Below are 21,355 nucleotides of genomic sequence, written 5' to 3'. Positions count from 1 at the left end.
TGCACAGAACAAGGTCCATATAGAAATGGCTAGGGGAGTTTGATGTGGAAGCACATTACCTACCATTCAGAGCCCTGATCTCATCCCAACCAACACCTTTGGGGTGTACTAGAATAGAGATTGTGAGCCCTGCCTCCCTCCAACATCTGTGTCTGACCTCAAAAATGCTTGTCTGGGTAAAATGGGTGAAAATTCCCACAGACACCTCCAAAATCTTGTAGAATGCCTTCCCAGCAGAGTGGGAGCAGAGGTCATAAAAGCTCCTGTAGGTGTAATGTGGAGGTGTCCCAATACTTATGTCCATATAGTGTGCAATATCTCCAACCATTGCCATCACTGCTGTATTAGGTTTTTAGGTAAGCATAAGTGAATTGTGCTGAAGATATCATTGATATGACGTTTTGGTTTAGATGGTGCAGAGCTTGTTTCCTGAGTTAGGGTTTTATAATTTTTTTTTCGTCAAGGAAGTGAATAAAATATCAGGTTAAGTGGTTGGTTTAGTCTGTTCAACAGGAAATGCTTGAGAGTGCAGGCAAGCTGATACACAGCTTCTGCTCAGACCTGCCCGAACACCGCTCTCACACACAACGCCCAGGCCAGTGCTGATTCTATACTGCACCCAGCCCTATACTGATCATACACTGCCCTCATACTGCTCTTCTATCGATCCTACACTGCCCTCATACTGCTCCCTGCTCTTCTATCGATCCTACACTGCCCTCATACTGCTCCTTGCTCTTCTACTGATCCTACACTGCCTTTACACTACACCCTGCTTCTTATACTGATCCTACACAGCCCTCATACTGCACACTGCCCCTATACTGATCCTACACTGCCCTCATACTGCACACTGCCCCTATACTGATCCTACACTGCCCTCATACTACACACTGCCCCTATACTGATCCTACACTGCCCTCATACTGCACACTGCCCCTATACTGATCCTACACTGCCCTCATACTGCACACTGCCCCTATACTGATCCTACACTCCTCTCATACTTCACCCTGCCACTGTACTGATCCTAAACTGCATTCATACTTCACTCTGCCATTATACTGATCCTACACTGTTCACTCTGCTCCAATACTGATCATAGTGTGCCCTCAAACAGCACCCTGCTCCTCTATTGATCCTACCCTGCCCTCATACTGCACCCTACCCCTATACTGATCTTACTATGCTCACTCTACCCTTATACTGATCCTACACTGCCCACATACTGTACCCTGCCCCTATACTGTTCTCATACTACATTCTGCCACATTACCACTCACAAGTCCTGGCACTATACTCTGACTACTGTACTCATCCCACACAGTTTATTATTTTAGCACTGCCTTTTTTGTCATTCTGGATTATGCCCTTCATGATGCCCTCTGGAATCCTTAGGGATTGCACCCAACTGTGAGCTGGCACCTGGCGCACCCTTCACTCATTTCATCCTGGTTACGATGCAGTGAGGAGAAGCAGGTAAGGAGAACTTTGGACTACTCTCTTAGGTGTTGTGGTTGATGTTGGCATGGCACGGATTTGGTTGCTGATATTTATGAGCTGTGATTTTGATCTGCCCCTTCCTTCTCCATATGAATAGACTGTGACACCTTCCATTAGAGCCACAATGGACGCTCCATTTTGTGTCACATGTGGCGATAAATTTCCTCACCTTGTGTTTATCTTTATTGCTCAGCATCTGATGGGCGGGGGTTAGGGGGTCGCCGATCACACACACAGGAACCCCCCCACTCTTCCTGTGCTCAACACACTTGTTATGTCTCCACAAATGCACAGAGAACAGGAAGGAGCATGACGGACGATGGAGCAGATGAAATAAGTGAGGAAGACTGTGTGGTATGTCCGCCTTGTAACCTAAACTTTCCTTCCAGAGATGTAGTCAGCTCTGGATTGTTCTAGACAAGCATCCGGGGAATGGCTTCCTCTGCCCTGTCTGGAAGAATGTCCTTCAGTCCCAGAAGGTCAAAACGTTGCATATGATTCCCGGTAGCCGTCTCTTCCCTGGACAAACGGTGGGTACTGTGTGTATCTTTAGTCTTGTGGAACCACATACTGTATGTATATGTACATGGCCCAGTGTTTTCGGTGTGCATTAGTCACCTTGCCGCACACCTTCTCCTTCCAGTTCCCCAACTTATGTATTTGCAGTCTGGTCGAAAACATTCATTTACATAGGAGGGCGTTTCGACTAGCAGTTTCTCTACATGTGCTATCCACAGAGTTTTTTTCTGGAGCAGTTTTGGTATTGTGCATTACCTGCCTTCCATGCCCCCTCCTGTTGAATTTCAACAATGTCAGACATGTACACAGGTCTCTTCTCGCTTGGTCTCCTGTCATATTCGGCCCTATGATATGGAATGCAAGACCCAGCATTCCCCATTAATGATCTCTATTACTTTTCACCTTTATAGGCAAACACTAGCCGTCAGGATGCAGAATGCTGGGACTTTTGACAAGGACTATGTCCTGGTGGAGCATGGATTTGAGTATACGGCTAAAGATGGCAGCGTTATCTGTATAAAGCCTCATGAGCGCTACATTCTACTGAAGAGGACCAATGAGCACTGGTGGCAGGTCTGTCTGGATCACAAGTCGAAGCCTTTCTACATCCCTGCAAAGTATGTCAAGGTCCTGTCCTCCATCGGTCGGGGCTCCTATGGGACTGACAATTCGTGGACGGTGTCAGAGGATCTCACAGAACAGCCATCTTGTATTCAGTACAGCTACACATTTGTGCCAGCTGAGCCACACGAAAGTTCATCTTCTGGTGGCCAAGAAGGTGTGATTATGAGCAGGCAACACAATATGGGCACTGCCAGTGCAAGCAATGTGCAGTTGCAGCGTCTGGTCATGAAAGGATCATCTCAGTCATTACTTGACTTATCACAGTTGAATCGCAGCACAGCAACGGAGCAGAGGGCGATACGGGACAGTCTCAACACTGACCACAAGTTGGGGCCTTTGAGAACTTTTCACAACTCCAAGAAAGTCTTGGATCCCCTAAAGCGGATTAGCTATATGAGCCCCCCAGAGCTGCAGCCCAGGATTAGACCCTCACAGTCTCTGAATGATCTGCAGCTTATAAAGTCATTGTTGCCTTCCTCTGACCAGCCGCCCCTTGACAGAGTCACAATACCAGAGATCCGTCTTCACATGGAGGAATTGACCATTGAGCACAGCAATGTGGCCGGCTCTGACACCTGCTTAGCACTGGAAAAGGTATTTTTTTTTCTTTGGTGTAGGGGAGGGAAGAGGGGCAACAAATGTACTTATCAAATCTATATGGAGACCAAATGTGGTGCTAAGCATATTCAAGGCCATGTGTTAGTGACTTCCCTAGTGCAGGAAATGATTGATCAGTTTTTCCAAAACTTTTCCCTTCATCCCTAGTGCTGGAAATGGGTGATCAGTTTTTCCAAAACGTTCCTCTTCATTACTCAAAATAAGTATTTTTATACCCAGGTAAAAGGTTTTTTTAAAACCCAAACAGTCTAGCCCAGTATTGGGAGTCACTGGGATAACATGATCAGAAGAGTGGGTTGTGAGCCACCGTGTGCCTGGTGTTGATTGCCATGGTGGCCCATCATCTATAATCTAAAAAAAAAAAAAAAAAAAAGAATATCTGCCTGCTTTCCTTACATGACTGTCTTTCTGTCTTAGTAAATTACTAATTAGTGTTAATCCTTTTAGAATTCTCTAAATAAAGTAAATTGACAATTAGGTATTGCAAGTCGGTGGGGGGTGTGCCTTCACTTCCTGACACTATCGAACCAAAGCTGACTGCATCAGACTATAAAGACACATCCCTTTGATAAGATACATGGTGCCACCTATTTGTCAATTTATTCTTAAAATTCTAAGCGAAAAAATAGAGGAACAACAGAACACTGAATTATAACAAAAATAGCTAATTCAGAACTGTTATTTCAAGGGTAAGACAGACAGACATGTCAGGAGAGGAGATAGGTCCTCATTAACTCTTAATGTAAATGGTTCATAAATATGACATCTGATTATAATGAGCAGGGTCATCTATATCCTCACAGCTCAGGATCCTTCATGCTTATTCCTTCTCTCGTAGTAAAGATTTTAGACGTAGTAAACAGAAATATATAGTATATGTATGTACCATAAAATGTATGTGGTGTCAGTATGTAACATATGTAATGCAATAAAGGACAGAGCACAGGTCAGTGTGTATGTATAATGTATGTAATGTAATACAGGGCACAGGTCAGTGTGTATGTATAATGTATGTAATGTAATACAGAGCACAGGTCGGTGTGTATGTATAATGTATGTAATGTACTACAGGGCACAGGTCAGTGTGTATGTATAATGTATGTAATGTAATACAGAACACAGGTCAATGTGTATGTATAATGTATGTAATGTAATACAGGGCACAGGTCAGTGTGTATGTATAATGTATGTAATGTAATACAGGGCACAGGTCAGTGTGTATGTATAATGTATGTAATGTAATACAGGGCACAGGTCAGTGTGTATGTATAATGTATGTAATGTAATACAGGGCACAGGTCAGTGTGTATGTATAATGTATGTAATGTAATACAGAGCACAGGTCAGTGTGTATGTATAATGTATGTAATATAATACAGGGCACAGGTCAGTGTGTATGTATAATGTATGTAATGTAATACAGGGCACAGGTCAGTGTGTATGTATAATGTATGTAATATAATACAGGGCACAGGTCAGTGTGTATGTATAATGTATGTAATGTAATACAGGGCACAGGTCAGTGTGTATGTATAATGTATGTAATATAATACAGGGCACAGGTCAGTGTGTATGTATAATGTATGTAATGTAATACAGGGCACAGGTCAGTGTGTATGTATAATGTATGTAATGTAATACAGGGCACAGGTCAGTGTGTATGTATAATGTATGTAATGTAATACAGGGCACAGGTCAGTGTGTATGTATAATGTATGTAATGTAATACAGGGCACAGGTCAGTGTGTATGTATAATGTATGTAATGTAATACAGGGCACAGGTCAGTGTGTATGTATAATGTATGTAATGTAATACAGAGCACAGGTCAGTGTGTATGTATAATGTATGTAATGTAATACAGGGCACAGGTCAGTGTGTATGTATAATGTATGTAATGTAATACAGGGCACAGGTCAGTGTGTATGTATAATGTATGTAATGTAATACAGGGCACAGGTCAGTGTGTATGTATAATGTATGTAATGTAATACAGGGCACAGGTCAGTGTGTATGTATAATGTATGTAATGTAATACAGGGCACAGGTCAGTGTGTATGTATAATGTATGTAATGTAATACAGGGCACAGGTCAGTGTGTATGTATAATGTATGTAATGTAATACAGGGCACAGGTCAGTGTGTATGTATAATGTATGTAATGTAATACAGAGCACAGGTCGGTGTGTATGTATAATGTATGTAATGTAATACAGGGCACAGGTCAGTGTGTATGTATAATGTATGTAATGAAATACAGGGCACAGGTCAGTGTGTATGTATAATGTATGTAATGTAATACAGGGCACAGGTCAGTGTGTATGTATAATGTATGTAATGTAATACAGGGCACAGGTCAGTGTGTATGTATAATGTATGTAATGTAATACAGGGCACAGGTCAGTGTGTATGTATAATGTATGTAATGTAATACAGAGCACAGGTCGGTGTGTATGTATAATGTATGTAATGTAATACAGAGCACAGGTCAGTGTGTATGTATAATGTATGTAATGTAATACAGGGCACAGGTCAGTGTGTATGTATAATGTATGTAATGTAATACAGGGCACAGGTCAGTGTGTATGTATAATGTATGTAATGTAATACAGGGCACAGGTCAGTGTGTATGTATAATGTATGTAATGTAATACAGGGCACAGGTCAGTGTGTATGTATAATGTATGTAATGTAATACAGGGCACAGGTCAGTGTGTATGTATAATGTATGTAATGTAATACAGAGCACAGGTCGGTGTGTATGTATAATGTATGTAATGTAATACAGGGCACAGGTCAGTGTATATGTATAATGTATGTAATGTACTACAGGGCACAGGTCAGTGTGTATGTATAATGTATGTAATGTAATACAGAGCACAGGTCGGTGTGTATGTATAATGTATGTAATGTAATACAGGGCACAGGTCAGTGTGTATGTATAATGTATGTAATGTAATACAGAGCACAGGTCGGTGTGTATGTATAATGTATGTAATGTAATACAGGGCACAGGTCAGTGTGTATGTATAATGTATGTAATGTAATACAGGGCACAGGTCAGTGTGTATGTATAATGTATGTAATGTAATACAGGGCACAGGTCAGTGTGTATGTATAATGTATGTAATGTAATACAGGGCACAGGTCAGTGTGTATGTATAATGTATGTAATGTAATACAGGGCACAGGTCAGTGTGTATGTATAATGTATGTAATGTAATACAGAACACAGGTCAGTGTGTATGTATAATGTATGTAATGTAATACAGGGCACAGGTCAATGTGTATGTATAATGTATGTAATGTAATACAGAGCACAGGTCAGTGTGTATGTATAATGTATGTAATGTAATACAGAGCACAGGTCAGTGTGTATGTATAATGTATGTAATGTAATGCAGGGCACAGGTCAGTGTGTGTGTATAATGTATGTAATGTAATACAGGGCACAGGTCAGTGTGTATGTATAATATATGTAATGTAATACAGGGCACAGGTCAGTGTGTATGTATAATGTATGTAATGTAATACAGGGCACAGGTCAGTGTGTATGTATAATGTATGTAATGTAATACAGGGCACAGGTCAGTGTGTATGTATAATGTATGTAATGTAATACAGGGCACAGGTCAGTGTGTATGTATAATGTATGTAATGTAATACAGGGCACAGGTCAGTGTGTATGTATAATGTATGTAATGTAATACAGGGCACAGGTCAGTGTGTATGTATAATGTATGTAATGTAATACAGGGCACAGGTCAGTGTGTATGTATAATGTATGTAATGTAATACAGAGCACAGGTCAGTGTGTATTTATAATGTATGTAATGTAATACAGGGCACAGGTCAGTGTGTATGTATAATGTATGTAATGTAATACAGGGCACAGGTCAGTGTGTATGTATAATGTATGTAATGTAATACAGGGCACAGGTCAGTGTGTATGTATAATGTATGTAATGTAATACAGGGCACAGGTCAGTGTGTATGTATAATGTATGTAATGTAATACAGGGCACAGGTCAGTGTGTATGTATAATGTATGTAATGTAATACAGGGCACAGGTCAGTGTGTATGTATAATGTATGTAATGTAATACAGGGCACAGGTCAGTGTGTATGTATAATGTATGTAATGTAATACAGGGCACAGGTCAGTGTGTATGTATAATGTATGTAATGTAATACAGGGCACAGGTCAGTGTGTATGTATAATGTATGTAATGTAATACAGGGCACAGGTCAGTGTGTATGTATAATGTATGTAATGTAATACAGGGCACAGGTCAGTGTGTATGTATAATGTATGTAATGTAATACAGGGCACAGGTCAGTGTGTATGTATAATGTATGTAATGTAATACAGGGCACAGGTCAGTGTGTATGTATAATGTATGTAATGTAATACAGGGCACAGGTCAGTGTGTATGTATAATGTATGTAATGTAATACAGGGCACAGGTCATTGTGTATGTATAATGTATGTAATGTAATACAGAGCACAGGTCAGTGTGTATGTATAATGTATGTAATGTAATACAGAGCACAGGTCAGTGTGTATGTATAATGTATGTAATGTAATACAGGGCACAGGTCAGTGTGTATGTATAATGTATGTAATGTAATACAGGGCACAGGTCAGTGTGTATGTATAATGTATGTAATGTAATACAGAGCACAGGTCAGTGTGTATGTATAATATATGTAATGTAATACAGGGCACAGGTCAGTGTGTATGTATAATGTATGTAATGTAATACAGGGCACAGGTCAGTGTGTATGTATAATGTATGTAATGTAATACAGGGCACAGGTCAGTGTGTATGTATAATGTATGTAATGTAATACAGGGCACAGGTCAGTGTGTATGTATAATGTATGTAATGTAATACAGGGCACGGGTCAGTGTGTATGTATAATGTATGTAATGTAATACAGGGCACAGGTCAGTGTGTATGTATAATGTATGTAATGTAATACAGGGCACAGGTCAGTGTGTATGTATAATATATGTAATGTAATACAGGGCACAGGTCAGTGTGTATGTATAATGTATGTAATGTAATACAGGGCACAGGTCAGTGTGTATGTATAATGTATGTAATGTAATACAGGGCACAGGTCAGTGTGTATGTATAATGTATGTAATGTAATACAGAGCACAGGTCAGTGTGTATGTATAATGTATGTAATGTAATACAGGGCACAGGTCAGTGTGTATGTATAATGTATGTAATGTAATACAGGGCACAGGTCAGTGTGTATGTATAATGTATGTAATGTAATACAGGGCACAGGTCAGTGTGTATGTATAATGTATGTAATGTAATACAGGGCACAGGTCAGTGTATATGTATAATGTATGTAATGTAATACAGGGCACAGGTCAGTGTGTATGTATAATGTATGTAATGTAATACAGGGCACAGGTCAGTGTGTATGTATAATGTATGTAATGTAATACAGGGCACAGGTCAGTGTGTATGTATAATGTATGTAATGTAATACAGAACACAGGTCAATGTGTATGTATAATGTATGTAATGTACTACAGGGCACAGGTCAGTGTGTATGTATAATGTATGTAATGTAATACAGGGCACAGGTCAATGTGTATGTATAATGTATGTAATGTACTACAGGGCACAGGTCAGTGTGTATGTATAATGTATGTAATATAATACAGGGCACAGGTCAGTGTGTATGTATAATGTATGTAATGTAATACAGGGCACAGGTCAGTGTGTATGTATAATGTATGTAATGTAATACAGGGCACAGGTCAGTGTGTATTTATAATGTATGTAATGTAATACAGAACACAGGTCAGTGTGTATGTATAATGTATGTAATGTAATACAGAACACAGGTCAATGTGTATGTATAATGTATGTAATGTAATACAGGGCACAGGTCAGTGTGTATGTATAATGTATGTAATGTAATACAGGGCACAGGTCAGTGTGTATGTATAATGTATGTAATGTAATACAGAACACAGGTCAATGTGTATGTATAATGTATGTAATGTACTACAGGGCACAGGTCAGTGTGTATGTATAATGTATGTAATGTAATACAGGGCACAGGTCAATGTGTATGTATAATGTATGTATTGTACTACAGGGCACAGGTCAGTGTGTATGTATAATGTATGTAATATAATACAGGCACAGGTCAGTGTGTATGTATAATGTATGTAATGTAATACAGGGCACAGGTCAGTGTGTATGTATAATGTATGTAATGTAATACAGGGCACAGGTCAGTGTGTATTTATAATGTATGTAATGTAATACAGAACACAGGTCAGTGTGTATGTATAATGTATGTAATGTAATACAGAACACAGGTCAATGTGTATGTATAATGTATGTAATGTAATACAGGGCACAGGTCAGTGTGTATGTATAATGTATGTAATGTAATACAGGGCACAGGTCAGTGTGTATGTATAATGTATGTAATGTAATACAGGGCACAGGTCAGTGTGTATGTATAATGTATGTAATGTAATACAGGGCACAGGTCAGTGTGTATGTATAATATATGTAATGTAATACAGGGCACAGGTCAGTGTGTATGTATAATATATGTAATGTAATACAGGGCACAGGTCAGTGTGTGTGTATAATGTATGTAATGTAATACAGGGCACAGGTCAGTGTGTATGTATAATGTATGTAATGTAATACAGGGCACAGGTCAGTGTGTATGTATAATGTATGTAATGTAATACAGGGCACAGGTCAGTGTGTATGTATAATGTATGTAATGTAATACAGAACACAGGTCAGTGTGTATGTATAATATATGTAATGTAATACAGGGCACAGGTCAGTGTGTATGTATAATATATGTAATGTAATACAGGGCACAGGTCAGTGTGTGTGTATAATGTATGTAATGTAATACAGGGCACAGGTCAGTGTGTATGTATAATGTATGTAATGTAATACAGGGCACAGGTCAGTGTGTATGTATAATGTATGTAATGTAATACAGGGCACAGGTCAGTGTGTATGTATAATGTATGTAATGTAATATAGGACACAGGTCAGTGTGTATGTATAATGTATGTAATGTAATACAGGGCACAGGTCAGTGTGTATGTATAATGTATGTAATGTAATATAGGACACAGGTCAGTGTGTATGTATAATGTATGTAATGTAATACAGGGCACAGGTCAGTGTGTATGTATAATGTATGTAATGTAATACAGGGCACAGGTCAGTGTGTATGTATAATGTATGTAATGTAATACAGGGCACAGGTCAGTGTGTATGTATAATGTATGTAATGTAATACAGGGCACAGGTCAGTGTGTATGTATAATGTATGTAATGTAATACAGGGCACAGGTCAGTGTGTATGTATAATATATGTAATGTAATACAGGGCACAGGTCAGTGTGTATGTATAATATATGTAATGTAATACAGGGCACAGGTCAGTGTGTGTGTATAATGTATGTAATGTAATACAGGGCACAGGTCAGTGTGTATGTATAATGTATGTAATGTAATATAGGACACAGGTCAGAGTGTATGTATAATGTATGTAATGTAATACAGGGCACAGGTCAGTGTGTATGTATAATGTATGTAATGTAATACAGGGCACGGGTCAGTGTGTATGTATAATGTATGTAATGTAATACAGGGCACAGGTCAGTGTGTATGTATAATGTATGTAATGTAATACAGGGCACAGGTCAGTGTGTATGTATAATATATGTAATGTAATACAGGGCACAGGTCAGTGTGTATGTATAATGTATGTAATGTAATACAGGGCACAGGTCAGTGTGTATGTATAATGTATGTAATGTAATACAGGGCACAGGTCAGTGTGTATGTATAATGTATGTAATGTAATACAGGGCACAGGTCAGTGTGTATGTATAATGTATGTAATGTAATACAGGGCACAGGTCAGTGTGTATGTATAATATATGTAATGTAATACAGGGCACAGGTCAGTGTGTATGTATAATGTATGTAATGTAATACAGAGCACAGGTCAGTGTGTATGTATAATGTATGTAATGTAATACAGGGCACAGGTCAGTGTGTATGTATAATATATGTAATGTAATACAGGACACAGGTCAGTGTGTATGTATAATGTATGTAATGTAATACAGGGCACAGGTCAGTGTGTATGTATAATGTATGTAATGTAATACAGGGCACAGGTCAGTGTGTATGTATAATGTATGTAATGTAATACAGGGCACAGGTCAGTGTGTATGTATAATGTATGTAATGTAATACAGGGCACAGGTCAGTGTGTATGTATAATGTATGTAATGTAATACAGGGCACAGGTCAGTGTGTATGTATAATGTATGTAATGTAATACAGGGCACAGGTCAGTGTGTATGTATAATATATGTAATGTAATACAGAGCACAGGTCAGTGTGTATGTATAATGTATGTAATGTAATACAGGGCACAGGTCAGTGTGTATGTATAATATATGTAATGTAATACAGGGCACAGGTCAGTGTGTGTGTATAATGTATGTAATGTAATACAGGGCACAGGTCAGTGTGTATTTATAATGTATGTAATGTAATACAGGGCACAGGTCAGTGTGTATGTATAATATATGTAATGTAATACAGGGCACAGGTCAGTGTGTATGTATAATATATGTAATGTAATACAGGGCACAGGTCAGTGTGTATGTATAATGTATGTAATGTAATACAGGGCACAGGTCAGTGTGTATGTATAATGTATGTAATGTAATACAGAGCACAGGTCAGTGTGTATGTATAATGTATGTAATGTAATACAGGGCACAGGTCAGTGTGTATGTATAATATATGTAATGTAATACAGGGCACAGGTCAGTGTGTATGTATAATGTATGTAGTGTAATACAGGGCACAGGTCAGTGTGTATGTATAATATATGTAATGTAATACAGGACACAGGTCAGTGTGGATGTATAATGTATGTAATGTAATACAGGGCACAGGTCAGTGTGTATTTATAATGTATGTAATGTAATACAGGGCACAGGTCAGTGTGTATGTATAATATATGTAATGTAATACAGGGCACAGGTCAGTGTGTATGTATAATATATGTAATGTAATACAGGGCACAGGTCAGTGTGTATGTATAATGTATGTAATGTAATACAGGGCACAGGTCAGTGTGTATGTATAATGTATGTAATGTAATACAGAGCACAGGTCAGTGTGTATGTATAATGTATGTAATGTAATACAGGGCACAGGTCAGTGTGTATGTATAATGTATGTAATGTAATACAGGGCACAGGTCAGTGTGTATGTATAATGTATGTAATGTAATACAGGGCACAGGTCAGTGTGTATGTATAATGTATGTAATGTAATACAGGGCACAGGTCAGTGTGTATGTATAATGTATGTAATGTAATACAGAGCACAGGTCAGTGTGTATTTATAATGTATGTAATGTAATACAGGGCACAGGTCAGTGTGTATGTATAATGTATGTAATGTAATACAGAGCACAGGTCAGTGTGTATGTATAATGTATGTAATGTAATACAGGGCACAGGTCAGTGTGTATGTATAATGTATGTAATGTAATACAGGGCACAGGTCAGTGTGTATGTATAATGTATGTAATGTAATACAGAACACAGGTCAGTGTGTATGTATAATGTATGTAATGTAATACAGAGCACAGGTCAGTGTGTATGTATAATGTATGTAATGTAATACAGGGCACAGGCCAGTGTGTATGTATAATGTATGTAATGTAATACAGAGCACAGGTCAGTGTGTATGTATAATGTATGTAATGTAATACAGGGCACAGGTCAGTGTGTATGTATAATGTATGTAATGTAATACAGGGCACAGGTCAGTGTGTATTTATAATGTATGTAATGTAATACAGGGCACAGGTCAGTGTGTATGTATAATGTATGTAATGTAATACAGGGCACAGGTCAGTGTGTATGTATAATGTATGTAATGTAATACAGGGCACAGGTCAGTGTGTATTTATAATGTATGTAATGTAATACAGGGCACAGGTCAGTGTGTATGTATAATGTATGTAATGTAATACAGGGCACAGGTCAGTGTATATGTATAATGTATGTAATGTAATACAGGGCACAGGTCAGTGTGTATGTATAATGTATGTAATGCAATACAGGGCACAGGTCAGTGTGTATGTATAATGTATGTAATGTAATACAGGGCACAGGTCAGTGTGTATGTATAATGTATGTAATGTAATACAGGGCACAGGTCAGTGTGTATGTATAATGTATGTAATGTAATACAGGGCACAGGTCAGTGTGTATGTATAATATATGTAATGTAATACAGGGCACAGGTCAGTGTGTATGTATAATGTATGTAATGTAATACAGAGCACAGGTCAGTGTGTATGTATAATGTATGTAATGTAATACAGGGCACAGGTCAGTGTGTATGTATAATATATGTAATGTAATACAGGACACAGGTCAGTGTGTATGTATAATGTATGTAATGTAATACAGGGCACAGGTCAGTGTGTATGTATAATGTATGTAATGTAATACAGGGCACAGGTCAGTGTGTATGTATAATGTATGTAATGTAATACAGAGCACAGGTCAGTGTGTATGTATAATGTATGTAATGTAATACAGGGCACAGGTCAGTGTATATGTATAATGTATGTAATGTAATACAGAGCACAGGTCAGTGTGTATGTATAATGTATGTAATGTAATACAGGGCACAGGTCAGTGTGTATGTATAATATATGTAATGTAATACAGGACACAGGTCAGTGTGTATGTATAATGTATGTAATGTAATACAGGGCACAGGTCAGTGTGTATGTATAATGTATGTAATGTAATACAGGGCACAGGTCAGTGTGTATGTATAATGTATGTAATGTAATACAGAGCACAGGTCAGTGTGTATGTATAATGTATGTAATGTAATACAGAGCACAGGTCAGTGTGTATGTATAATGTATGTAATGTAATACAGGGCACAGGTCAGTGTGTGTGTATAATGTATGTAATGTAATACAGGGCACAGGTCAGTGTGTATGTATAATGTATGTAATGTAATACAGGGCACAGGTCAGTGTGTATGTATAATGTATGTAATGTAATACAGGGCACAGGTCAGTGTGTATGTATAATGTATGTAATGTAATACAGGGCACAGGTCAGTGTGTATGTATAATGTATGTAATGTAATACAGGGCACAGGTCAGTGTGTATGTATAATGTATGTAATGTAATACAGGGCACAGGTCAGTGTGTATGTATAATATATGTAATGTAATACAGAGCACAGGTCAGTGTGTATGTATAATGTATGTAATGTAATACAGGGCACAGGTCAGTGTGTATGTATAATATATGTAATGTAATACAGGGCACAGGTCAGTGTGTGTGTATAATGTATGTAATGTAATACAGGGCACAGGTCAGTGTGTATTTATAATGTATGTAATGTAATACAGGGCACAGGTCAGTGTGTATGTATAATATATGTAATGTAATACAGGGCACAGGTCAGTGTGTATGTATAATATATGTAATGTAATACAGGGCACAGGTCAGTGTGTATGTATAATGTATGTAATGTAATACAGGGCACAGGTCAGTGTGTATGTATAATGTATGTAATGTAATACAGAGCACAGGTCAGTGTGTATGTATAATGTATGTAATGTAATACAGAGCACAGGTCAGTGTGTATGTATAATGTATGTAATGTAATGCAGGGCACAGGTCAGTGTGTATGTATAATATATGTAATGTAATACAGGGCACAGGTCAGTGTGTATGTATAATGTATGTAGTGTAATACAGGGCACAGGTCAGTGTGTATGTATAATATATGTAATGTAATACAGGACACAGGTCAGTGTGGATGTATAATGTATGTAATGTAATACAGGGCACAGGTCAGTGTGTATTTATAATGTATGTAATGTAATACAGGGCACAGGTCAGTGTGTATGTATAATATATGTAATGTAATACAGGGCACAGGTCAGTGTGTATGTATAATATATGTAATGTAATACAGGGCACAGGTCAGTGTGTATGTATAATGTATGTAATGTAATACAGGGCACAGGTCAGTGTGTATGTATAATGTATGTAATGTAATACAGAGCACAGGTCAGTGTGTATGTATAATGTATGTAATGTAATACAGGGCACAGGTCAGTGTGTATGTATAATGTATGTAATGTAATACAGGGCACAGGTCAGTGTGTATGTATAATGTATGTAATGTAATACAGGGCACAGGTCAGTGTGTATGTATAATGTATGTAATGTAATACAGGGCACAGGTCAGTGTGTATGTATAATGTATGTAATGTAATACAGAGCACAGGTCAGTGTGTATTTATAATGTATGTAATGTAATACAGGGCACAGGTCAGTGTGTATGTATAATGTATGTAATGTAATACAGAGCACAGGTCAGTGTGTATGTATAATGTATGTAATGTAATACAGGGCACAGGTCAGTGTGTATGTATAATGTATGTAATGTAATACAGGGCACAGGTCAGTGTGTATGTATAATGTATGTAATGTAATACAGAACACAGGTCAGTGTGTATGTATAATGTATGTAATGTAATACAGAGCACAGGTCAGTGTGTATGTATAATGTATGTAATGTAATACAGGGCACAGGTCAGTGTGTATGTATAATGTATGTAATGTAATACAGAGCACAGGTCAGTGTGTATGTATAATGTATGTAATGTAATACAGGGCACAGGTCAGTGTGTATGTATAATGTATGTAATGTAATACAGGGCACAGGTCAGTGTGTATTTATAATGTATGTAATGTAATACAGGGCACAGGTCAGTGTGTATGTATAATGTATGTAATGTAATACAGGGCACAGGTCAGTGTGTATGTATAATGTATGTAATGTAATACAGGGCACAGGTCAGTGTGTATTTATAATGTATGTAATGTAATACAGGGCACAGGTCAGTGTGTATGTATAATGTATGTAATGTAATACAGGGCACAGGTCAGTGTATATGTATAATGTATGTAATGTAATACAGGGCACAGGTCAGTGTGTATGTATAATGTATGTAATGTAATACAGGGCACAGGTCAGTGTGTATGTATAATGTATGTAATGTAATACAGGGCACAGGTCAGTGTGTATGTATAATGTATGTAATGTAATACAGGGCACAGGTCAGTGTGTATGTATAATGTATGTAATGTAATACAGGGCACAGGTCAGTGTGTATGTATAATGTATGTAATGCAATACAGGGCACAGGTCAGTGTGTATGTATAATGTATGTAATGTAATACAGGGCACAGGTCAGTGTGTATGTATAATGTATGTAATGTAATACAGGGCACAGGTCAGTGTGTATGTATAATGTATGTAATGTAATACAGAACACAGGTCAGTGTGTATGTATAATGTATGTAATGTAATACAGGGCACAGGTCAGTGTGTATGTATAATGTATGTAATGTAATACAGGGCACAGGTCAGTGTATATGTATAATGTATGTAATGTAATACAGGGCACAGGTCAGTGTGTATGTATAATGTATGTAATGTAATACAGAACACAGGTCAATGTGTATGTATAATGTATGTAATGTACTACAGGGCACAGGTCAGTGTGTATGTATAATGTATGTAATGTAATACAGAACACAGGTCAATGTGTATGTATAATGTATGTAATGTACTACAGGGCACAGGTCAGTGTGTATGTATAATGTATGTAATGTAATACAGGGCACAGGTCAGTGTGTATGTATAATGTATGTAATGAAATACAGGGCACAGGTCAATGTGTATGTATAATGTATGTAATGTACTACAGGGCACAGGTCAGTGTGTATGTATAATGTATGTAATATAATACAGGGCACAGGTCAGTGTGTATGTATAATGTATGTAATGTAATACAGGGCACAGGTCAGTGTGTATGTATAATGTATGTAATGTAATACAGGGCACAGGTCAGTGTGTATTTATAATGTATGTAATGTAATACAGGGCACAGGTCAGTGTGTATGTATAATGTATGTAATGTAATACAGGGCACAGGTCAGTGTGTATGTATAATGTATGTAATGTAATACAGAGCACAGGTCAGTGTGTATGTATAATGTATGTAATGTAATACAGGGCACAGGTCAGTGTGTATGTATAATGTATGTAATGTAATACAGGGCACAGGTCAGTGTGTATTTATAATGTATGTAATGTAATACAGGGCACAGGTCAGTGTGTATGTATAATGTATGTAATGTAATACAGGGCACAGGTCAGTGTGTATGTATAATGTATGTAATGTAATACAGGGCACAGGTCAGTGTGTATGTATAATATATGTAATGTAATACAGAGCACAGGTCAGTGTGTATGTATAATGTATGTAATGTAATACAGGGCACAGGTCAGTGTGTATGTATAATATATGTAATGTAATACAGGGCACAGGTCAGTGTGTGTGTATAATGTATGTAATGTACTACAGGGCACAGGTCAGTGTGTATGTATAATGTATGTAATGTAATACAGGGCACAGGTCAGTGTGTATGTATAATGTATGTAATGTAATACAGGGCACAGGTCAGTGTGTATGTATAATGTATGTAATGTAATACAGGGCACAGGTCAGTGTGTATGTATAATATATGTAATGTAATACAGGGCACAGGTCAGTGTGTATGTATAATATATGTAATGTAATACAGGGCACAGGTCAGTGTGTATGTATAATGTATGTAATGTAATACAGGGCACAGGTCAGTGTGTATGTATAATGTATGTAATGTAATACAGGGCACAGGTCAGTGTGTGTGTATAATGTATGTAATGTAATACAGGGCACAGGTCAGTGTGTATGTATAATGTATGTAATGTAATATAGGACACAGGTCAGAGTGTATGTATAATGTATGTAATGTAATACAGGGCACAGGTCAGTGTGTATGTATAATGTATGTAATGTAATACAGAGCACAGGTCAGTGTGTATGTATAATGTATGTAATGTAATACAGGACACAGATCAGTGTATATGTATAATGTATGTAATGTAATACAGGGCACAGGTCAGTGTGTATGTATAATGTATGTAATGTAATACAGGGCACAGGTCAGTGTGTATGTATAATGTATGTAATGTAATACAGAGCACAGGTCAGTGTGTATTTATAATGTATGTAATGTAATACAGAGCACAGGTCAGTGTGTATGTATAATATATGTAATGTAATACAGGGCACAGGTCAGTGTGTATTTATAATGTATGTAATGTAATACAGGGCACAGGTCAGTGTGTATGTATAATGTATGTAATGTAATACAGAGCACAGGTCAGTGTGTATGTATAATGTATGTAATGTAATACAGAGCACAGGTCAGTGTGTATGTATAATATATGTAATGTAATACAGGGCACAGGTCAGTGTGTATGTATAATGTATGTAATGTAATACAGGGCACAGGTCAGTGTGTATGTATAATGTATGTAATGTAATACAGGGCACAGGTCAGTGTGTATGTATAATGTATGTAATGTAATACAGGGCACAGGTCAGTGTGTATGTATAATGTATGTAATGTAATACAGAGCACAGGTCAGTGTGTATGTATAATGTATGTAATGTAATACAGGGCACAGGTCAGTGTGGATGTATAATGTATGTAATGTAATACAGGGCACAGGTCAGTGTGTGTGTATAATGTATGTAATGTAATACAGGGCACAGGTCAGTGTGTGTGTATAATGTATGTAATGTAATACAGGGCACAGGTCAGTGTGTATGTATAATGTATGTAATGTACTACAGGGCACAGGTCAATGTGTATGTATAATGTATGTAATGTAATACAGGGCACAGGTCAGTGTGTATGTATAATGTATGTAATGTACTACAGGGCACAGGTCAGTGTGTATGTATAATGTATGTAATGTACTACAGGGCACAGGTCAGTGTGTATTTATAATGTATGTAATGTAATACAGGGCACAGGTCAGTGTGTATGTATAATGTATGTAATGTAATACAGGGCACAGGTCAGTGTGTATGTATAATGTATGTAATGTACTACAGGGCACAGGTCAGTGTGTATGTATAATGTATGTAATGTACTACAGGGCACAGGTCAGTGTGTATGTATAATGTATGTAATGTACTACAGGGCACAGGTCAATGTGTATGTATAATGTATGTAATGTAATACAGGGCACAGGTCAGTGTGTATGTATAATGTATGTAATGTAATACAGGGCACAGGTCAGTGTGTATGTATAATATATGTAATGTAATACAGGGCACAGGTCAGTGTGTATGTATAATGTATGTAATGTAATACAGGGCACAGGTCAGTGTGTATGTATAATGTATGTAATGTAATACAGGGCACAGGTCAGTGTGTGTGTATAATGTATGTAATGTAATACAGGGCACAGGTCAGTGTGTATGTATAATGTATGTAATGTAATATAGGGACACAGGTCAGTGTGTATGTATAATGTATGTAATGTAATACAGGGCACAGGTCAGTGTGTATGTATAATGTATGTAATGTAATACAGAGCACAGGTCAGTGTGTATGTATAATGTATGTAATGTAATACAGGGCACAGGTCAGTGTTTATGTATAATGTATGTAATGTAATACAGGGCACAGGTCAGTGTGTATGTATAATGTATGTAATGTAATACAGGGCACAGGTCAGTGTGTATGTATAATGTATGTAATGTAATACAGAGCACAGGTCAGTGTGTATGTATAAATGTATGTAATGTAATACAGGGCACAGGTCAGTGTGTGTGTATAATGTATGTAATGTAATACAGGGCACAGGTCAGTGTGTATGTATAATGTATGTAATGTAATACAGGGCACAGGTCAGTGTGTATGTATAATGTATGTAATGTAATACAGGGCACAGGTCAGTGTGTGTGTATAATGTATGTAATGTAATACAGGGCACAGGTCAGTGTGTGTGTATAATGTATGTAATGTAATACAGGGCACAGGTCAGTGTGTATGTATAATGTATGTAATGTAATACAGGGCACAGGTCAGTGTGTATGTATAATGTATGTAATGTAATACAGGGCACAGGTCAGTGTGTATGTATAATGTATGTAATGTAATACAGGGCACAGGTCAGTGTGTATGTATAATGTATGTAATGTAATACAGGGCACAGGTCAGTGTGTATGTATAATGTATGTAATGTAATACAGGGCACAGGTCAGTGTGTATGTATAATGTATGTAATGTAATACAGGGCACAGGTCAGTGTGTATGTATAATGTATGTAATGTACTACAGGGCACAGGTCAGTGTGTATGTATAATGTATGTAATGTACTACAGGGCACAGGTCAGTGTGTATGTATAATGTATGTAATGTACTACAGGGCACAGGTCAGTGTGTATGTATAATGTATGTAATGTAATACAGGGCACAGGTCAGTGTGTATGTATAATGTATGTAATGTACTACAGGGCACAGGTCAGTGTGTATGTATAATGTATGTAATGTAATACAGGGCACAGGTCAGTGTGTATGTATAATGTATGTAATGTACTACAGGGCACAGGTCAGTGTGTATGTATAATGTATGTAATGTAATACAGGGCACAGGTCAGTGTGTATGTATAATGTATGTAATGTAATACAGGGCACAGGTCAGTGTGTATGTATAATGTATGTAATGTAATACAGGGCACAGGTCAGTGTGTATGTATAATGTATGTAATGTAATACAGGGCACAGGTCAGTGTGTATGTATAATGTATGTAATGTAATACAGAGCACAGGTCAGTGTGTATGTATAATGTATGTAATGTAATATAGGACACAGATCAGAGTGTATGTATAATGTATGTAATGTAATACAGAGCACAGGTCAGTGTGTATGTATAATGTATGTAATGTAATACAGAGCACAGAATCAGTGTATATGTATAATGTATGTAATGTAATACAGGACACAGATCAGGTGTATATGTATAATGTATGTAATGTAATACAGAGCACAGGTCAGTGTGTATGTATAATATGTAAT

The 21,355-nt window shown here is 37.4% G+C and overlaps 1 protein-coding gene across 5 annotated transcripts in view; it reads left to right on the top strand.

The window, feature by feature from the left end:
* Nucleotides 1-521: 521 nt before the first annotated feature.
* Nucleotides 522-21,355, top strand: part of ARHGAP27 (Rho GTPase activating protein 27) — an 80,425-nt gene continuing 59,591 nt past the window's right edge. For 2 of the 5 annotated variants that reach the window (XM_073682621.1, XM_073682620.1), the window contains exons 1-2: nt 522-1,479; nt 2,433-3,240. In XM_073682621.1, the coding sequence (XP_073538722.1) occupies nt 2,452-3,240 (789 nt within the window). In that variant the 5' untranslated portion in view covers nt 522-1,479; nt 2,433-2,451. Of the gene's footprint in view, nt 1,480-1,791; nt 1,858-1,892; nt 2,034-2,432; nt 3,241-21,355 lie in introns of those variants that run through there. The other 3 variants (XM_073682618.1, XM_073682617.1, XM_073682619.1) reach the window with 3 other exon arrangements.

This window comes from Phyllobates terribilis, unplaced genomic scaffold (assembly GCF_046119375.1).
Source record: "Phyllobates terribilis strain yellow unplaced genomic scaffold, ASM4611937v1 Scaffold_5__5_contigs__length_657084704, whole genome shotgun sequence".
In the NCBI taxonomy this organism is placed as follows: domain Eukaryota; kingdom Metazoa; phylum Chordata; class Amphibia; order Anura; family Dendrobatidae; genus Phyllobates; species Phyllobates terribilis.
The sequence above is the reverse complement of the archived record's forward strand: the minus strand, read 5'-3'. Positions and strand labels throughout refer to the sequence as shown.